Source organism: Leopardus geoffroyi, chromosome A3 (genome assembly GCF_018350155.1).
Source record: "Leopardus geoffroyi isolate Oge1 chromosome A3, O.geoffroyi_Oge1_pat1.0, whole genome shotgun sequence".
In the NCBI taxonomy this organism is placed as follows: Eukaryota; Metazoa; Chordata; class Mammalia; order Carnivora; family Felidae; genus Leopardus; species Leopardus geoffroyi.
The window spans coordinates 10457551-10471072 of NC_059336.1; the positions used below are offsets into that span (position 1 = coordinate 10457551).

General features: G+C 56.4%; 1 protein-coding gene across 2 annotated transcripts in view; it reads left to right on the plus strand.

Annotated features, from left to right (window-relative positions):
• The first annotated feature begins 7774 nt into the window (after nt 1-7774).
• The window catches only part of NFATC2 (nuclear factor of activated T cells 2), a 160135-nt gene continuing 154387 nt past the window's right edge, over nt 7775-13522 (plus strand). Inside the window, exon 1 of one of the 2 annotated variants that reach the window (XM_045444220.1) lies at nt 7775-8021. In XM_045444220.1, coding sequence (XP_045300176.1) covers nt 7952-8021 — 70 coding nt within the window. In that variant the 5' untranslated portion in view covers nt 7775-7951. The remainder of the gene's footprint in view (nt 8022-13522) is intronic. The other variant, XM_045444222.1, reaches the window with a different exon arrangement.

Below are 13522 nucleotides of genomic sequence, written 5' to 3' on the forward strand. Positions count from 1 at the left end.
ACTCCCGTAGAGGATACTGCCTCAGGGCCTTTGCACATGCCGTTCCCTCTGTTTTCAGTGTGCTTCCCCAACTGTCTGCATAACCACTTCTCCTGTTTCACTCCGCTCCGTGCCACCTGTTCGGTGGAGCCTTCCCTGACCATCCTGGCTAGAACCGCCCCCTTCCCCCGTCTCTGTCTTCCTGTTCCGCTCTGTTTTTTTCTTGGCACGGATCGCCACTCAGCGGGGTCGTCTGTGTTCACCCGTTCCCTCTCTCCCACTGGACTGTAAGCTCCACCGAGGCAGCATCTGTATCCATTTTGCTCACAGCTGCATTTGCAGTGCCCAGAATGTTGCAGGTATGTGACGATATTTGTTGAATAAAGCAAGCAAGCAACAAGATAGCCCATTTGCTTCTTAAAGCCCGAGGAGAAAAATTCTCGGTATATGCACCTCAGTCCTTTTGGCAAACGGAAGGCCCGCTTAGCTCTCAGAAAAGTGCAAACGAGATAAACCTTTCCTCCTCCTTTTCTGTTTCTCCTGCCCGCAGAAGGAGAGAGGCGAGCCAAGCCGATTCTCTCTCACTCCACGTCAGCTCTCCAGCTTCTAGGAAAATCTTCCCCATCCCCGAGGGCCCGGGGCATTCCGAGGGCCGCCTTTGGCCTCCTGCCGCATCCCGGCTCAGCGATCCTGGAGCGGTGGAGGGAGCCCCGCAGAGGGGGCAGGCTCTCCCTGGAAACTTGCTGTCAGCAGCCTGATGAGCTGGCAGGGAACGTCCGGGGTTCTCTCCAAATGCCTTGGAAACCTCCCTGTTGGGTCACATTCCGGCTTGGGGGACCCTGGGATTACCAGGGCTCTCGGCGGCGGCCAGCGGCCGAGGGGGAGATGGCGAGATTCAGCACTTCTGAGTTGGAAAAAGCGGTACTGGGTATTATTTTGAGAACAGTCGGTCATGAGAACCTCCAAGAGGGGATCGGGGAGGCTATTAAAAGCAAGACAATGTATTTTGAAACGAACCAGGCTGGGGAGACACCTTGCTCTCTGCCACGACCACAGAACGGGGAGTTCTTTCCAGATGAGGTGAACCTTTCCATCCCTTGGAAACGGGGAAAGCCTCTCCAGCTGTCCAGCCACCGCCCCGTTCCTTCTCCCCTGCCAGCCCCGGTGGAGAATCCCATCCACCTCCTCGGCCACGTGATGGGGTGAGGGGCCTCCCGAGCCAGCTGAGAAGGTGGCCGGGGCAGGCGTGCCTCCCTGCCGTTCCCTGGAAAGCTTTGAGAGGGGCCCGAGGCACGGTTCGGGGCCGACAGCCGCGGCCCAAGTTCGCGCTCTGCCCGCCGCTTACCGGTTGGTGACCTGGGGTCTCTGTGCCTCAGTTTCCTCACCTGCAAAACGAGCATGGCAGTCTGCGGAGGGCTCGGCGAGGGCCCGTCCCGTCGACCTCGCTCGGCGGACGCGAGATGGGACCGTGGCCCGAGCAGCACATACGACGGGCATGCCTCTCTTCTCCTGGTCCGGTGCGGAGACGACTCGTAACCACGCAGACAAGCAGAGGAGATAATGTCATGTTCTGTCCCTCACTCAGCCAGCCTTTCTGAGGTCCGACGGTATGCGGTATGGAGGTGCTGAGACAGCAGCGAGCAAAACAAAGTCCCTGTCCTGGTAGAATTTCTAGTTTAGGTGGGAGACAGGGGAGACCTGTAATACGCCATTGAGTATACAGTCTGTGTGCGGTAAGTGGTAAGTCCTGTACAGAAATACGACAGGGCGTTGAGGTTGAGATCGACGGGGCGGGGTTGAACTTCAGGGCAGAGCTGCTGGGTTTGGAGATGAGGGTCGTAGAAGGATGCGTTCATAGGGTGACGTTAGAACCGGGACAAAGAGGATGCCAGAAGCCCGCCGTGAGCGGTCGGGGGACACGGGGTTCTGGGCAGAGGGGAAGGCAGCACAAAGGCCACGAGGTGGGGCCAGGCCAGGGGAGGACGGGGAGGCTGGGATGGGACGGCGAGGGAGATGAGATCAGACAGATGCGTCGGCCGGGGTCTTGGAGGCCATTGTGTTAGGGCCTCTGTTCCCTCCAAACTTAGTGGCTTAAAAGAAAACCAGTGTTGGGGCGCCTGGGTGGCTCAGTCGGTTAAGCAGTCGACTTCGGCTCAGGTCACGATCTCACGGTCCGTGAGTTCAAGCCCCGTGTTGGGCTCTGTGCGGACAGCTCAGAGCCTGGAGCCTGTTTCAGATTCTGTGTCTCCCTCTCTCTGACCTTCCCCTGTTCATGCTCTGTCTCTCTCTGTCTCAAAAATAAATACACATTAAAAAAAAATTTAAAAAAAAAAAAGAAAACCAGTGTGAATGATCTCACGGTGTCTCTGGGTCGGGAGCACATCATTAAGGGGGGTGATGTGGCCCCATCATCTGAAGACGCGGCTGTTGGCAGGAGGCCTTCGTTCCTCACCCTGGGGACCTCTCCAGAGGGCTGCTTGAGTGTCCTTCCAAGATGGCAGTGGGCTGCCGCAGAGGGAGGGCCCCGAGAACGCAAGGCAGAAGCCACAGACCCGGCCACAGAAGCCACACACTCAATATCCCAGCGTGGCACAGAGCAGGGCCCCCTGGGACCCTGCGGGAGGCTGGCCGGGACAGGCCGCAGTGGGTGCTGGGGAGCCTCTGAAATGGCATTTATGCCTGATCTGGGAGCTTGTATAACTGCTGTCTGCAGTGGCAAGACGGTGGTCATTTTCGCACAATTACCGAGTGCTTATGACACCGGGCCTTTGCACTTGGAAGATGCAATGTTTTCAGACCCTCACATCTCCTGGCGACTAAGTACAGCTCCAGGGCGGGTCCCGGTGGAATTCCCCGGGTGGAGAGAGGAACGGGGACGGGAGAGGAGAGAGCAGCGTGGTTGGTGGAAGGCCCTGCAGTGGGGACGGACGCAGAGGCTGTGCGGCTCTGAGCATTTGGGGGGCACTTCAAGGGGGTAAGAGGTGAGCGCTGAGGCTGGGGGGGGCGGGGAAGATTTTACGGGTCTGTAAGCCTCACACGGCATTCTGGACTCTCTCCTGAAGGTGATTAGATCCCAGTGGGGGGCTTTAAGCAGGGGAGAATGCCACGATGGGACGTCCCCTTCAGATTCTGAAGTTTAGGGAAGATCGTGCAGGACAGAGCGAGGGGGCCGCCATGGGGGTGCCCCGGCGAGGAAGTGTGGGGGGGCGGGAAGAGAGGTGGATGGATTCAAGAGCTTTTTAGGAGGGACAGTGTGGCAGCGGAGGGAGGGACAGAGTTAAGGGTGACAGCCACCAGTTTCCTGGCTGAGGCAGCTGGGCAGTAGGGGCCCCTGGTCGAAGCTCCCCAGCCCCACCGGCCACCCTCGGTGAGGTCTCTAGAATTCATGGTCCCCGCGGACAGTTCTCTGCTGCTAGAGTTCACCGCTGCCTGCTCGGCACTGCGGGGCCTTACCGAGGACAAGGCGAGGCCCACGTCCCCAGTTGTGTCCCCACCCCATTCCCACCACTTAGCCAGTGTCAGGTGCGTGGGATCATGCTGGTAGGCGAACAGGTATTTGGTGGGGAGTTTCTCAAAGCAAATGAGAGGCAGTGTAGCCTAGCGGGTAAGAACACGGGCTCTAGGGAGGGCCCGGGTGGCTCAGTCGGTTACATGTCCGACTTCGGTTCAGGTGACGATCTCATGGTTCGTGGGTTTGAGCCCCGAGTCAGGCTCTGCGCTGACAGCACGGAGCCTGCTTGGGATTCTCTCTCCCTCTCTCTCTGCCCCTTCCACGCTTTCTCTCTCTCTCTCTCTCTCAAGAATAAATAAGTAAACGTCAAAAAAAATTTAATGCAGCAGGAGGGCCGGTTGAGGCGCCCTCAGGGAAAATCCTTCTAGATATGCCTGGTGTCGAATCAGTGGTTGAGGCAGCACCAGGAACTGGTGTCTCAGCAGAAATACCTATGTTTCTTATTTATGAGGCTGTTGGGGGGGAAGAGAGTCTAATAAAAGGCTTCCCCGGTGATTCAAGGTCTCCTGCAGCCCAGATGTCTTACAGTCTCTCCCCAGGCCTTTCTCCCCATGGCCACCTGGACTCCTTCTATTTGCTTTGATTCAGCTTCTTTTTCGCTTTTTCCTCCTATGCTGGCCCGTTCCCACCCCAGCTGAGAGCTTCTATTTTGGGAGTTTTCGTGGATAATTTAGTGGGCGGAAGCTCCCCACCCACCCCCCTCGGAGCATCCCTTAAAAAAAGGGAGAGTGCTCGAGAGAAGTGAAAAACAGTGGGTGGTTCAGTTCAAAAGGACAAAATATTTCTTGCCCTGGCACTGGGAGAGGAAAGAAATTGTCTGAGGAACCGAATAGCTAAACTAAGAAGCCGAAAGCTGCAGCCCATAAGGGCAAATTAGGTGACTCAGCCGCGACTCCCCCAGCTCCCATCCTTGCAGTATTAAAGAGCTTTAAAAGGGAAAAATGCTTAACTGTGACAAAGAGTGGGCTCCATAAAAATGCGGCTAATGCCGATTGTACCAAGCTCCAAAAGGCGGCCCCCTCTCGGCCGTGCTGGGCACCTGTGGACATCGGGACTCGCCTCCGAGGCCTGAGCCTGGGTGGCACTGAGTCTAAAATCATCCCCGATAATGAGCCTTGCAGAAGAGGACCCCGTGTGTGCTACTGTCCCGCCTTGCTTCTGGCCTCTAGGACCTCGGCTCCCAGGGAGGCCTCTGGGAGCAGGGGCCGCGGTGCCAAGAACGTGGGCTTTGTCGCCAGAGTTGGGTTTAGGTCCAGGCTGGTTGTAGGAACGTCAACTCGGCGAGCCTCAGTCTGCCCATCTGTGAATGGGGCTCACAGCTCCAAGCCCGGCGGGAAGGTGAAACGAACGAGATCCTGCAAAGAGCCTCTCGCGTGGCCTGGAGAGCACAGCTGTTTCATAAACGGAGGCTTTTGGAGGTGGGGGGCACGGACTGCAGGGTCAAACAGGGTCAGTCCTGGCTTAAGCACTGCTCGCGACTTGACCGTGGGAAGGTTTGTTTTAGTATATATTTTCGCCACTTATCATATGGCTTCGTTGTTCTTAGCATCACGTTCTTATGTCAACTCTGGGCAAGGCATCAATGGTGGCCCCGTTTGACGGAGTGGGTAAGTGAGTGTAGCAGAACCAATCTGCCCTCGATCCTGCCTCTCGGGTCATCCAACCCAGTGCTGCCCGCTAGAACTTTCTACAGTTAGATGGAAATGCTCTGTTCTGCACTGTCCCAACTTGGTGGCAAATGGCCACATGTGGCTTTTGAGCACCTGGAGTGTGGCTCAGGCACCAAAGGACTGGTGTTTATGTTTTATTTAACTGTTAATTATTTTGAATTTTATTATTATTTTTAAAAAAATTTTTTTTTCAACTTTTATTTATTTTTTTGGGACAGAGAGAGACAGAGCATGAACGGGGGGAGGGGCAGAGAGAGAGGGAGACACAGAATCAGAAACAGGCTCCAGGCTCTGAGCCATCAGCCCAGAGCCTGACGCGGGGCTCGAACTCACGGACTGCGAGATCGTGACCTGAGCTGAAGTCGGACGCTTAACCGACTGCGCCACCCAGGCGCCCCTATTTTGAATTTTAATAGCTACACGTGGCTAGGGGCTACCAGCTCACACAGCACAGGGCCAGCCCCTCCGGTGTCAGGGTATCACTTTGCCGAGTCAAGAGCAGGAATCCACAGAGGACTCGAACTCAGGGCCGGGCACACAGTCGGTGCCGGATTTGGGGCCGGCTAGTCCTAGGATTTCTAAGTAGAGCGATCGTCCTCGGAAGACAGCGGTTCACCATCTTGCCTGCTGTCTGGACGGCAAAAGGAAGCGGAGTCCCGACTTTTATTCGTGCCTAGGAGACCACCTGGAGCCAGCTCGCCCAAGGCTTTCCCAGTTTTAAAAGTGAAAGATCTGCGTCCCGGGAAGCCCCTCAGTCCTCGCAAACCAGGGCGGCCGATCGCCCTGTTCTTGCCTCAGAGGAGGGGGTGCAGAGTCCTCAGGGTTGGCCGGGGCGGGGCGGGGGGGGGAGGAGCTTCCTCCGTAGGCTCACTGCAAAGAACCTTCTCCCTGGCCTCACAGGCAGCAGCCCAATATTTGCCACATCGAGCAACGGGCAACTCATCTGCCCTCTGTGCGCCTCAGTTTCCCTTTTGGAAAGTCGGGGAGAGGATCCCCCGCATAAGGTGGTACAGGGCCCGGGGCACAAGTAGCAGGTGGACGGATGTGGCTGCTCTTGGCGGGGCGCAGGCTCGCTTAGATCCTGCCGCTGGAGGCCATGCTGGTCAATGCCGGCTTCCAGGCGAGGTGGGGGGTGGGGTGGGGGTGGGGGTGAGGGGGGCTTTCCACGGTTGCTCTTTGAGGAACAGCATCTGCAACCGAAGTGGTCACGTCTGAGAGCTCAGCGAGGTTGTCGTGGGTCGAGGCCCGGAAACAGAGTGGTCCCGCCGATGGAGCCAGCTCCCTCCAGTGCCTCTCCAAGTTCCAGGCGATCCGGGACGGGGTGGGGGTGCTGATGAGTCACCAGCCCCGGTGCTACCCACAGTTTTATCAACAGGGTCTGAGATGGCCATTTGCAAAGCTGGCTTCATCTGTGGGCCCGGGGTTTCCCACCCTGCGTGCCGGTAGAGGCAGAGCTGGGCCGTGCAGACCGAGAGCGTCTCACGGTGGCACCCCTCCCCCACCCCCACCGGCCTTCTGGGGTCCGTGGCCTCTTGATGGGAGCCACGCGTGGCATCCCGCGGACCTTCTTCGGGACACTGTGCAAAGTTCATGACATCCCTTCCCTTTATTTTCCTGTTTATTCAGAGCATGTGTAAACACATGGGTTGCCTGGTTCCCGCGTCTCTTTGGCCATTTCATTATTGCTGGAGCCTCTGAACATCACTGGAAACCTTGGGTTTTCTAAATGAATCTAAAAATAAACTCTTTGAAAAAAAAAATCTTGGAGTTGGAGAGTTGACACAAGGACCGTTATTTATTTCTTTTCCCTCCTCCTCCCCTCCCCCTCCTCCCCCTCCTCCCCACCACCCCTGCAAAACAAAACAAAACAAAACAAAAAAAAAAAAAATGGGGGCGGCCAGAGGCCTGGAGGGACCTGGAGGGGCCCCCTCGGGTCAGTGTCCAGGGGGCCTTGACCCCCTGGGGTATGGGTCTGAGCCCGGGGCAGCTTGCTCGGGGAGAGAGGCCCCCCTTGCAAAACGGGGGGCTTAGGCGTGTGGGGCACGGGTTGCTGAGCGCCGCGGCGGGCGAGGGGAGGCGGCGGCCCGGGCGATGCTTGCAGACGGCCGCGGAGCTCCTGCAAGGCCGACTTGGACGCCGCGCGCCCCCACCCTTCTCCTCGCCGTCGCCCGCCTCTGCTCCCTCTCCCCGACTTTTCTCCCGAACAATCAGGGACTTGTGCTGGCGGCCGAGGGAGCCACGGAGCTGGCTGGCCGCGGAGGAGGCGACGTCATGGATTCCTGAGTGTGAAGTTTGCAGGAAAGCCCTTAGTTTTGGAGATGGCCGGGATCCAGCGGTTTCCATGGCGCTGGATAAACAGGAGGAAACAGTGAGGGAATCCCGTTATTTTACTGCATTGAAAGCCTATAAACACGGAGCGCGGGGAAGGAAGTCGCGTTCCCTCTCGAGTAAGCCCGAGCGCCCAGCCGCGCCGGGAGCGGGAGCGGGAGCCGGGGGCCGGGAGCCGGGAGCCCGGAGCCCGGAGGTGGGAGCCGGGAGCCGCAGCCGGAGCCCGAGCCGGGAGCCGGGAGCCCGAGCCCGGAGGCAGGAAGCGGGAGCCGGGAGCCCGAGCCCGGAGGCGGGAGCCGGGAGCCGGGAGCCGGGAGCCGGGAGCCCGAGCCCGGAGGCGGCAGGCGCGCAGCTCCCGGGCCGCTCGCAGGCTCCTGGGCCAGCCCGGCGAGCATGCTTTAGGGAGGACGGGCCCCGCGGCTCTCCCTCTCCCACGGCGCGCCGAGCCCCCGTCCGCCCCCCGATGCAGAGAGAGGCTGCGTTCAGACCGGGGCACTGCCAACCCCTCCGCATCATGGGGTCTGTGGACCAAGGTAAGCGAGCGATCGCCTCCTGCTTCGGTCTCTTCCTCCTCCCGCCCTCCAGCCCTGTCCCTTTCGCTCCTCTCGGGCAGCGCTTTCGGCCCCGGGCTCAGGTCGCGGGGAGGCCCGGGGACCGCGGTCTCCTGGGGCGCGCGCGCAGGTAGAGGGGCCAGGAGGAGAGGTGCCCTCGCCCCTGGCCCAGGAGGGGAGACCGGGGGCGGGGGGGAGCCAACGTCAGGCCACTTGGCAGGGGGGCAGTGAAGGGTCCCGAGGCCGGGATTCCCTGGGCAAGTCTGTCGTGAGGACTGTCCCCTCGGTGGGACAGTGGGAGAGGTTCTTGCTACTAACCCGCGAGCTGCTTAACCATTTCAGCACCGGGCTTTTGACAGGGGATGCCTTTCAATTTCATCATCATCCTCCTCCTCCTCCTCCTCCTCGTCTAGCTTTTTTTTCTTCCTTTAGGAGAACACGCTTGGCATTTTGCTGTATAATAGATACAGTAAGGAGGGTTTTGCTTTTCAACAGTTAGAGCGGCACATGCCCTGGGACATTTAAACAACTTTCTTTCCCCCCCGTTTGATGTGCCTGGTGGATACCGTCCTCCGACTCCCCTTTTAAGTGCAATGTACCATCAGTTTGTTTGGCGATCTGATTACACTCCCCTTTCTGGGTTTCTGTCTTTCCCCGTCCTCTTGGAGTCAGCCCCGGAATCATACTATTTGGACCTTACGGGAGGGGCTTAGCCTATAAGAATATGATATGAAAATAGCCATCCGGTTGGGACAGCGGAGGGCTCTCGGCCGGACGCTAACGACGCGGGCGTTCAGAGTGGGAACCAGGCAGCGTGATGTGTTTTTCAGAGGCCAGCCGGGCGCATAGCGGGGGGGACACTGCCAGAGGGCAGGACTGCAAGAGTTAAGTGAAATAAATATGCGTAGGAGGAGTTAGCCTCGTGTCATAAAATCGGAGTTGAATGTAGGTTTTGTGCTCTGTGTGGCTGATTAAAGTTCTGGGGCAAAAGAAATGACAATTTCAGTAAATAAACCTGAAGGGCTTTTTTTTTCTTTTTTCTTTTCTTTTTTTTTTTTTTTTTTTAAACCAGAGTGAGGCCAAATGCCTTGGGTTAGGTAAATGGTGTGCTTTCCACAGCAGACCTCAGTGACATATATTTTTAGCCGAGCTGCACTTTTGAAAGCAAGCCCTGCCAGTGCTTTGAACCTTTTTACTGGTACCAGTTTATCTTGTTCTCTGCTAGTGGTCAAGCATGTGACAATGGTGGCCAAAACACATTACTAACATCGCATCATCTGTAAAAATGATACTCTCGGCCGGCTGACAGATCTATTACGGACACGAGCCGGCTTTTATTGTCATACAAACCGAAAAGTGGTGTTTGATGTTACGACGGTGGGGGTGGCGGTGGGGGACAGACGAATGCCACATTCAGCTGTATTCAGAGAGAGAGAGAGAGAGCTTGGAGGAGAAGTTGGGCTTCTGTTTTACTGTGTGATCCAACAAGCCTCACATTTTATTGAGGCGGTTACACCCCTGCTCTGGGTTTATGAACTCGCTCCTCTCTCAGGGTCTCGAAGGATGGGTATTTTGGGTGTGCACATGCATTGCGACCCTCCCTGGCCCGAACTCTTGTGTGCAGGGATTGTGAGTGCGTGCGTGCCACTGTGAGTGCACGCATGTGGGAGACAGGGCCCCGCATTGTTCCCGGCAAACCACATTTAGCATGCCAAGGCAACTGGGCACACAGAATGCAATCCCAGGCATCAAAGACAGCTGGCGTGAGTCGTTTCCCCCATGTCCTGCCCAGGGGTCTCCCGAGGGAAAATCTCATGCCCTTTTAAACTCAGCGCCACTGCGCTCCTAGGAATAGACCTGTCGTGTGCATGCCGATGGGTGGGGTCAGCAATAGTGAATAGAAATATTTGCATGGTAAGAAAATACTGGCCTTGCCGGGCGGCGTTGGGTCAGGGTTCTGGGAAAGACTGAAGATCTGGAAGAGGTGTATTCAGGTTCATCTGAAGTGGGAAGATGGAAAGTATTTTAGGAATAAACAACCCCAGGGCGGACTCTGCCCAACCCCGGACCCAAACTCCCCGTCTTCTGCTTGGATTAGAATTTCTGCTTTGCCACATTGCAGCTGGGTGATCTGGGGCAAGTGACTTCACCTCTCTGTGCCTAAGTTTCCACATCTGTGAAATGGAGCCAGTAACAGCGTCTCCCTCACAAGTTGTTGCGAGCTTCGGCGAGGTGACACACGTAGGGCACCTGGTAAACATTGGCTGCAATTCCTTTCACCTTGAAGATGCAAAACAGTGACATCTCGATACGGAGGCTGGATGTCACAGCGAAAACTCTTTGAAGGGATGCGGTGCTTTAAATCTCTCAAGGTACCCTTTTACCTTACCGGAGCTTCCCAGTGGCGCAGATGGGGCTGAGATCACGGCTTGTAAAGCGTTGTTTCCTCACCTGCAAGAGGGGAGAAGGATCGTGGTGACCCGGTGGGGCCATCGTGAGCATCCACGTGAAATCAGGCACACGAAATGCTTCCCTCTGTGCTTCACGGGAGGTTAACACACACTAAATGCTACGATTGCCTGACGGTCGAGGACCACGAGGGCTATTGTGCCTCAGGTCACACAGCAAGTTAGTAGCGCGATGCCTGGCACGTGACGGTGGTGAGGGCAGACACACACGGGCACTGGCTGGGCATTTTAGAAGTATGAAGTCATTTCATCTTCAGGGCAACTGTATATGCGTGGTAAGTACGCAATTTTTGTCTCCTTCACGGAGGAGGGGAGTGAGGCACAGAGACGTGCTGTGACTGGCCAAGTGTCACCCAGCGGGGACGTGATGGAGCTGTAATTTGAACCCAGCCTCTCTACCATGGGCTCTGTTGTCCCTGGAACTCATTAATATTTAAAAAAAAAATTTAGTGTTTATTTATTTTTGAGAGGGGGAGGGGCAGAGAGAGAGGGAGGCACAGAATCGAATCAGGCTCCAGGCTCCGAGCTGTCAGCACCAAGCCCGACGCGGGGCTCAAACCCACGGACCGTGAGATCATGACCTGAGCCGAAGTCGGACGCTTAGCTGGCTGAGCCACCCAGGCGCCCCTGGGACTCATTAATATTATTATAGTTTGACAGATGAGGAAAGCGAGGCAGACCTGACCCTGGTCCTGGGATCTCTTCCCAGCACCACATTGCTCCTTGACATATCCCGGGAGGGAAACAGAGAAGTGTGGGAGGATGGGGAGGGAACAGGCATCATCGTTAGAGACAGGGAAACTGAGGCAGCAGCTGACTTGTTTCAGTTGTAGGATGAGTCAGGGAGAGCTTTTTGCCCATGAAATCACAATGTTTCCACTTCCACTCGAGGGAGACAGTCCCACGATGGCCAGGAGGCTCTTAAGTCGGCACTGCCTCCTGCCTGCCCTGGACAGAGACGTCTCCAAGGCCCCTCCTCCTGGCTAAGCCCTTCCATTCCCCCCACCCCCATCGCCCCACCCCCACCCCCGACCCCCGCGAGACCTGTGGGTCTCTCCCTCTTTCCCCAGAACTTCAGACAGCAGCATTTTTTCCAGATGCTCCTCCGACTACCTTCATTAAAAACTTTCCTTAACTGGATTGTAAGCCCCCTTAGGACAGGGGCCAGGTCTATTCCTGTGACTACAGTGGGGCCCCGGTGACATTTCTACACTGGAGAGAGGTCAGTCGCTTGGGATCCGAGTGACCTGAGGTCACATCCTGCCTCTGCCACTTGTTAGCTGCATGACCTTGTGCAGGTAGCTTCACTTTCCTGTGTCTCAATTACCCCACATTGAAAAGGATGACGGTAATAATACGAAGAGTAATAGCTGATACATTTAACATCTGAGCATCAGCCGGTCGGAACAGCAGAAGCAGGTCCCAACAGACTCCCCCGCTGGGTCAGGCTTCAACCCTTTATTTGCTGAGTTGCAAGGAAGGTCCCCAGGGAGCAGAGACCCTTGGAGGGGATGAGGGCAATTATTTATTCGTCTATGGAGAGTTTCAATCTTTTAATAAACAATATGACCGTCAAAGTGCCCACTTCAAGATAATTGCCGTCATTATTACTGTGTAACTCATTAGCTCAATATTTACTCTCCACCCCTCCCCCCCCCAAAAAAAAGAATCCAAAATAAAAAAAACAATTGCCAGGTGCTTCCTCATGGATTTTCTTGTTGGAGACGTCTCCCTTACTACATGCACGACTGATTGAGTATTTCACATCTTACCTGGAAGAAGCCAGGCAGGTTTCTGTTTTTGTTCCTTTGTTAGAACAGGGATTTAAGACTCTGACTGCCCAGACGGGACTGATTGACCCCGCCCTGTGCTGGTCACACGGGGGGTAACTGTCCATGCTTCCCTCCTGTCTTCTTTCAGACTTCAACTCCAGGAAGCAGAAGCCACAGCTGTCTTGTTCACTCCTGTGGCCCCAGTGCCTGGCACTTAGTAAGTGCTCGGTACTTTTTTGTATTAAATGGGTGGACAGGTGAATGAAGGGATGGATGGATGGATGGATGGATGATGCACAGGATGGGTGATGTGACTTGTTAGGGCCCCAGAGCTAAGATAAACTCTGGAGCAGGGTGTCATCTGTTTGGTTCACTCTCGTTGGCGTCCTTTTCATAACACTGGTGGACTTTGACTTTTGCATTTCCCCCCCCAAGGCTGGTGACCGAAGCAAGGTTCCTCCTGGGCCATCCAACAGGCACATGCTTCCATGTTGTCTGCAATGAGTCAGTCTCAAAGAGCATGGCAGCTAATGCTACTTGCCGACTGTCGGCTATGGGCCAGGACCCCTCCTGGCACCACCCCAGTAACCTCACACCGGCCTGAGAGCTGTCATGCCCTTCTTGCACAAAGAGGTCCGGTCACCGCCCCCCCACCGCCAGGGTCACACGGCTAAGTCACAGAGGCTGGGTGCAGCCCGCTCTACCCTGTTGCTCCCTGTTAGGTTGAATGATCGTAACAACAAGGTGACCTGTGTTCTGTTTCATACACATTCTGTGCGGCCAAGCACTTTACCGGTATTATCTCAGTGGCTTCTCGCAAAACCCCCAGGAGGCTGGTATGGAATATGATCCCCGTTTAGGGACGAGGAAACTGAGACGGGGAGTAGTCGAGCCATTTTGAGGGCAGGCCCAGACCCTGCTGATGCCCAGAGCTTGGCGTCTAATGGCTCACGGTCCCCGTGAGACGGTGAGCGTGAGAGGGGGCCACGTCCCCCTGCAGGACCCTCCACAATATTTGGAGTGGGGCTGGGGGCTGGGGACTTCTCCCGCCTTCCGCCTTGACTTTCTGGGCCACCCAGTAACTTCGGGCAGCCCCCATGCCCTCCCTGTCTGATCTCCTCCGGCACGACGGACCTGTCCAGGGGCCCAAAGCCTCTCTCGGCAGCCAGGGCTCCACTGGTGCCTCTTCGGTGACTCAAGTGCTCCCATCGCTGGCACTGCTGCTGCCCCCGGAGCCAGTCTC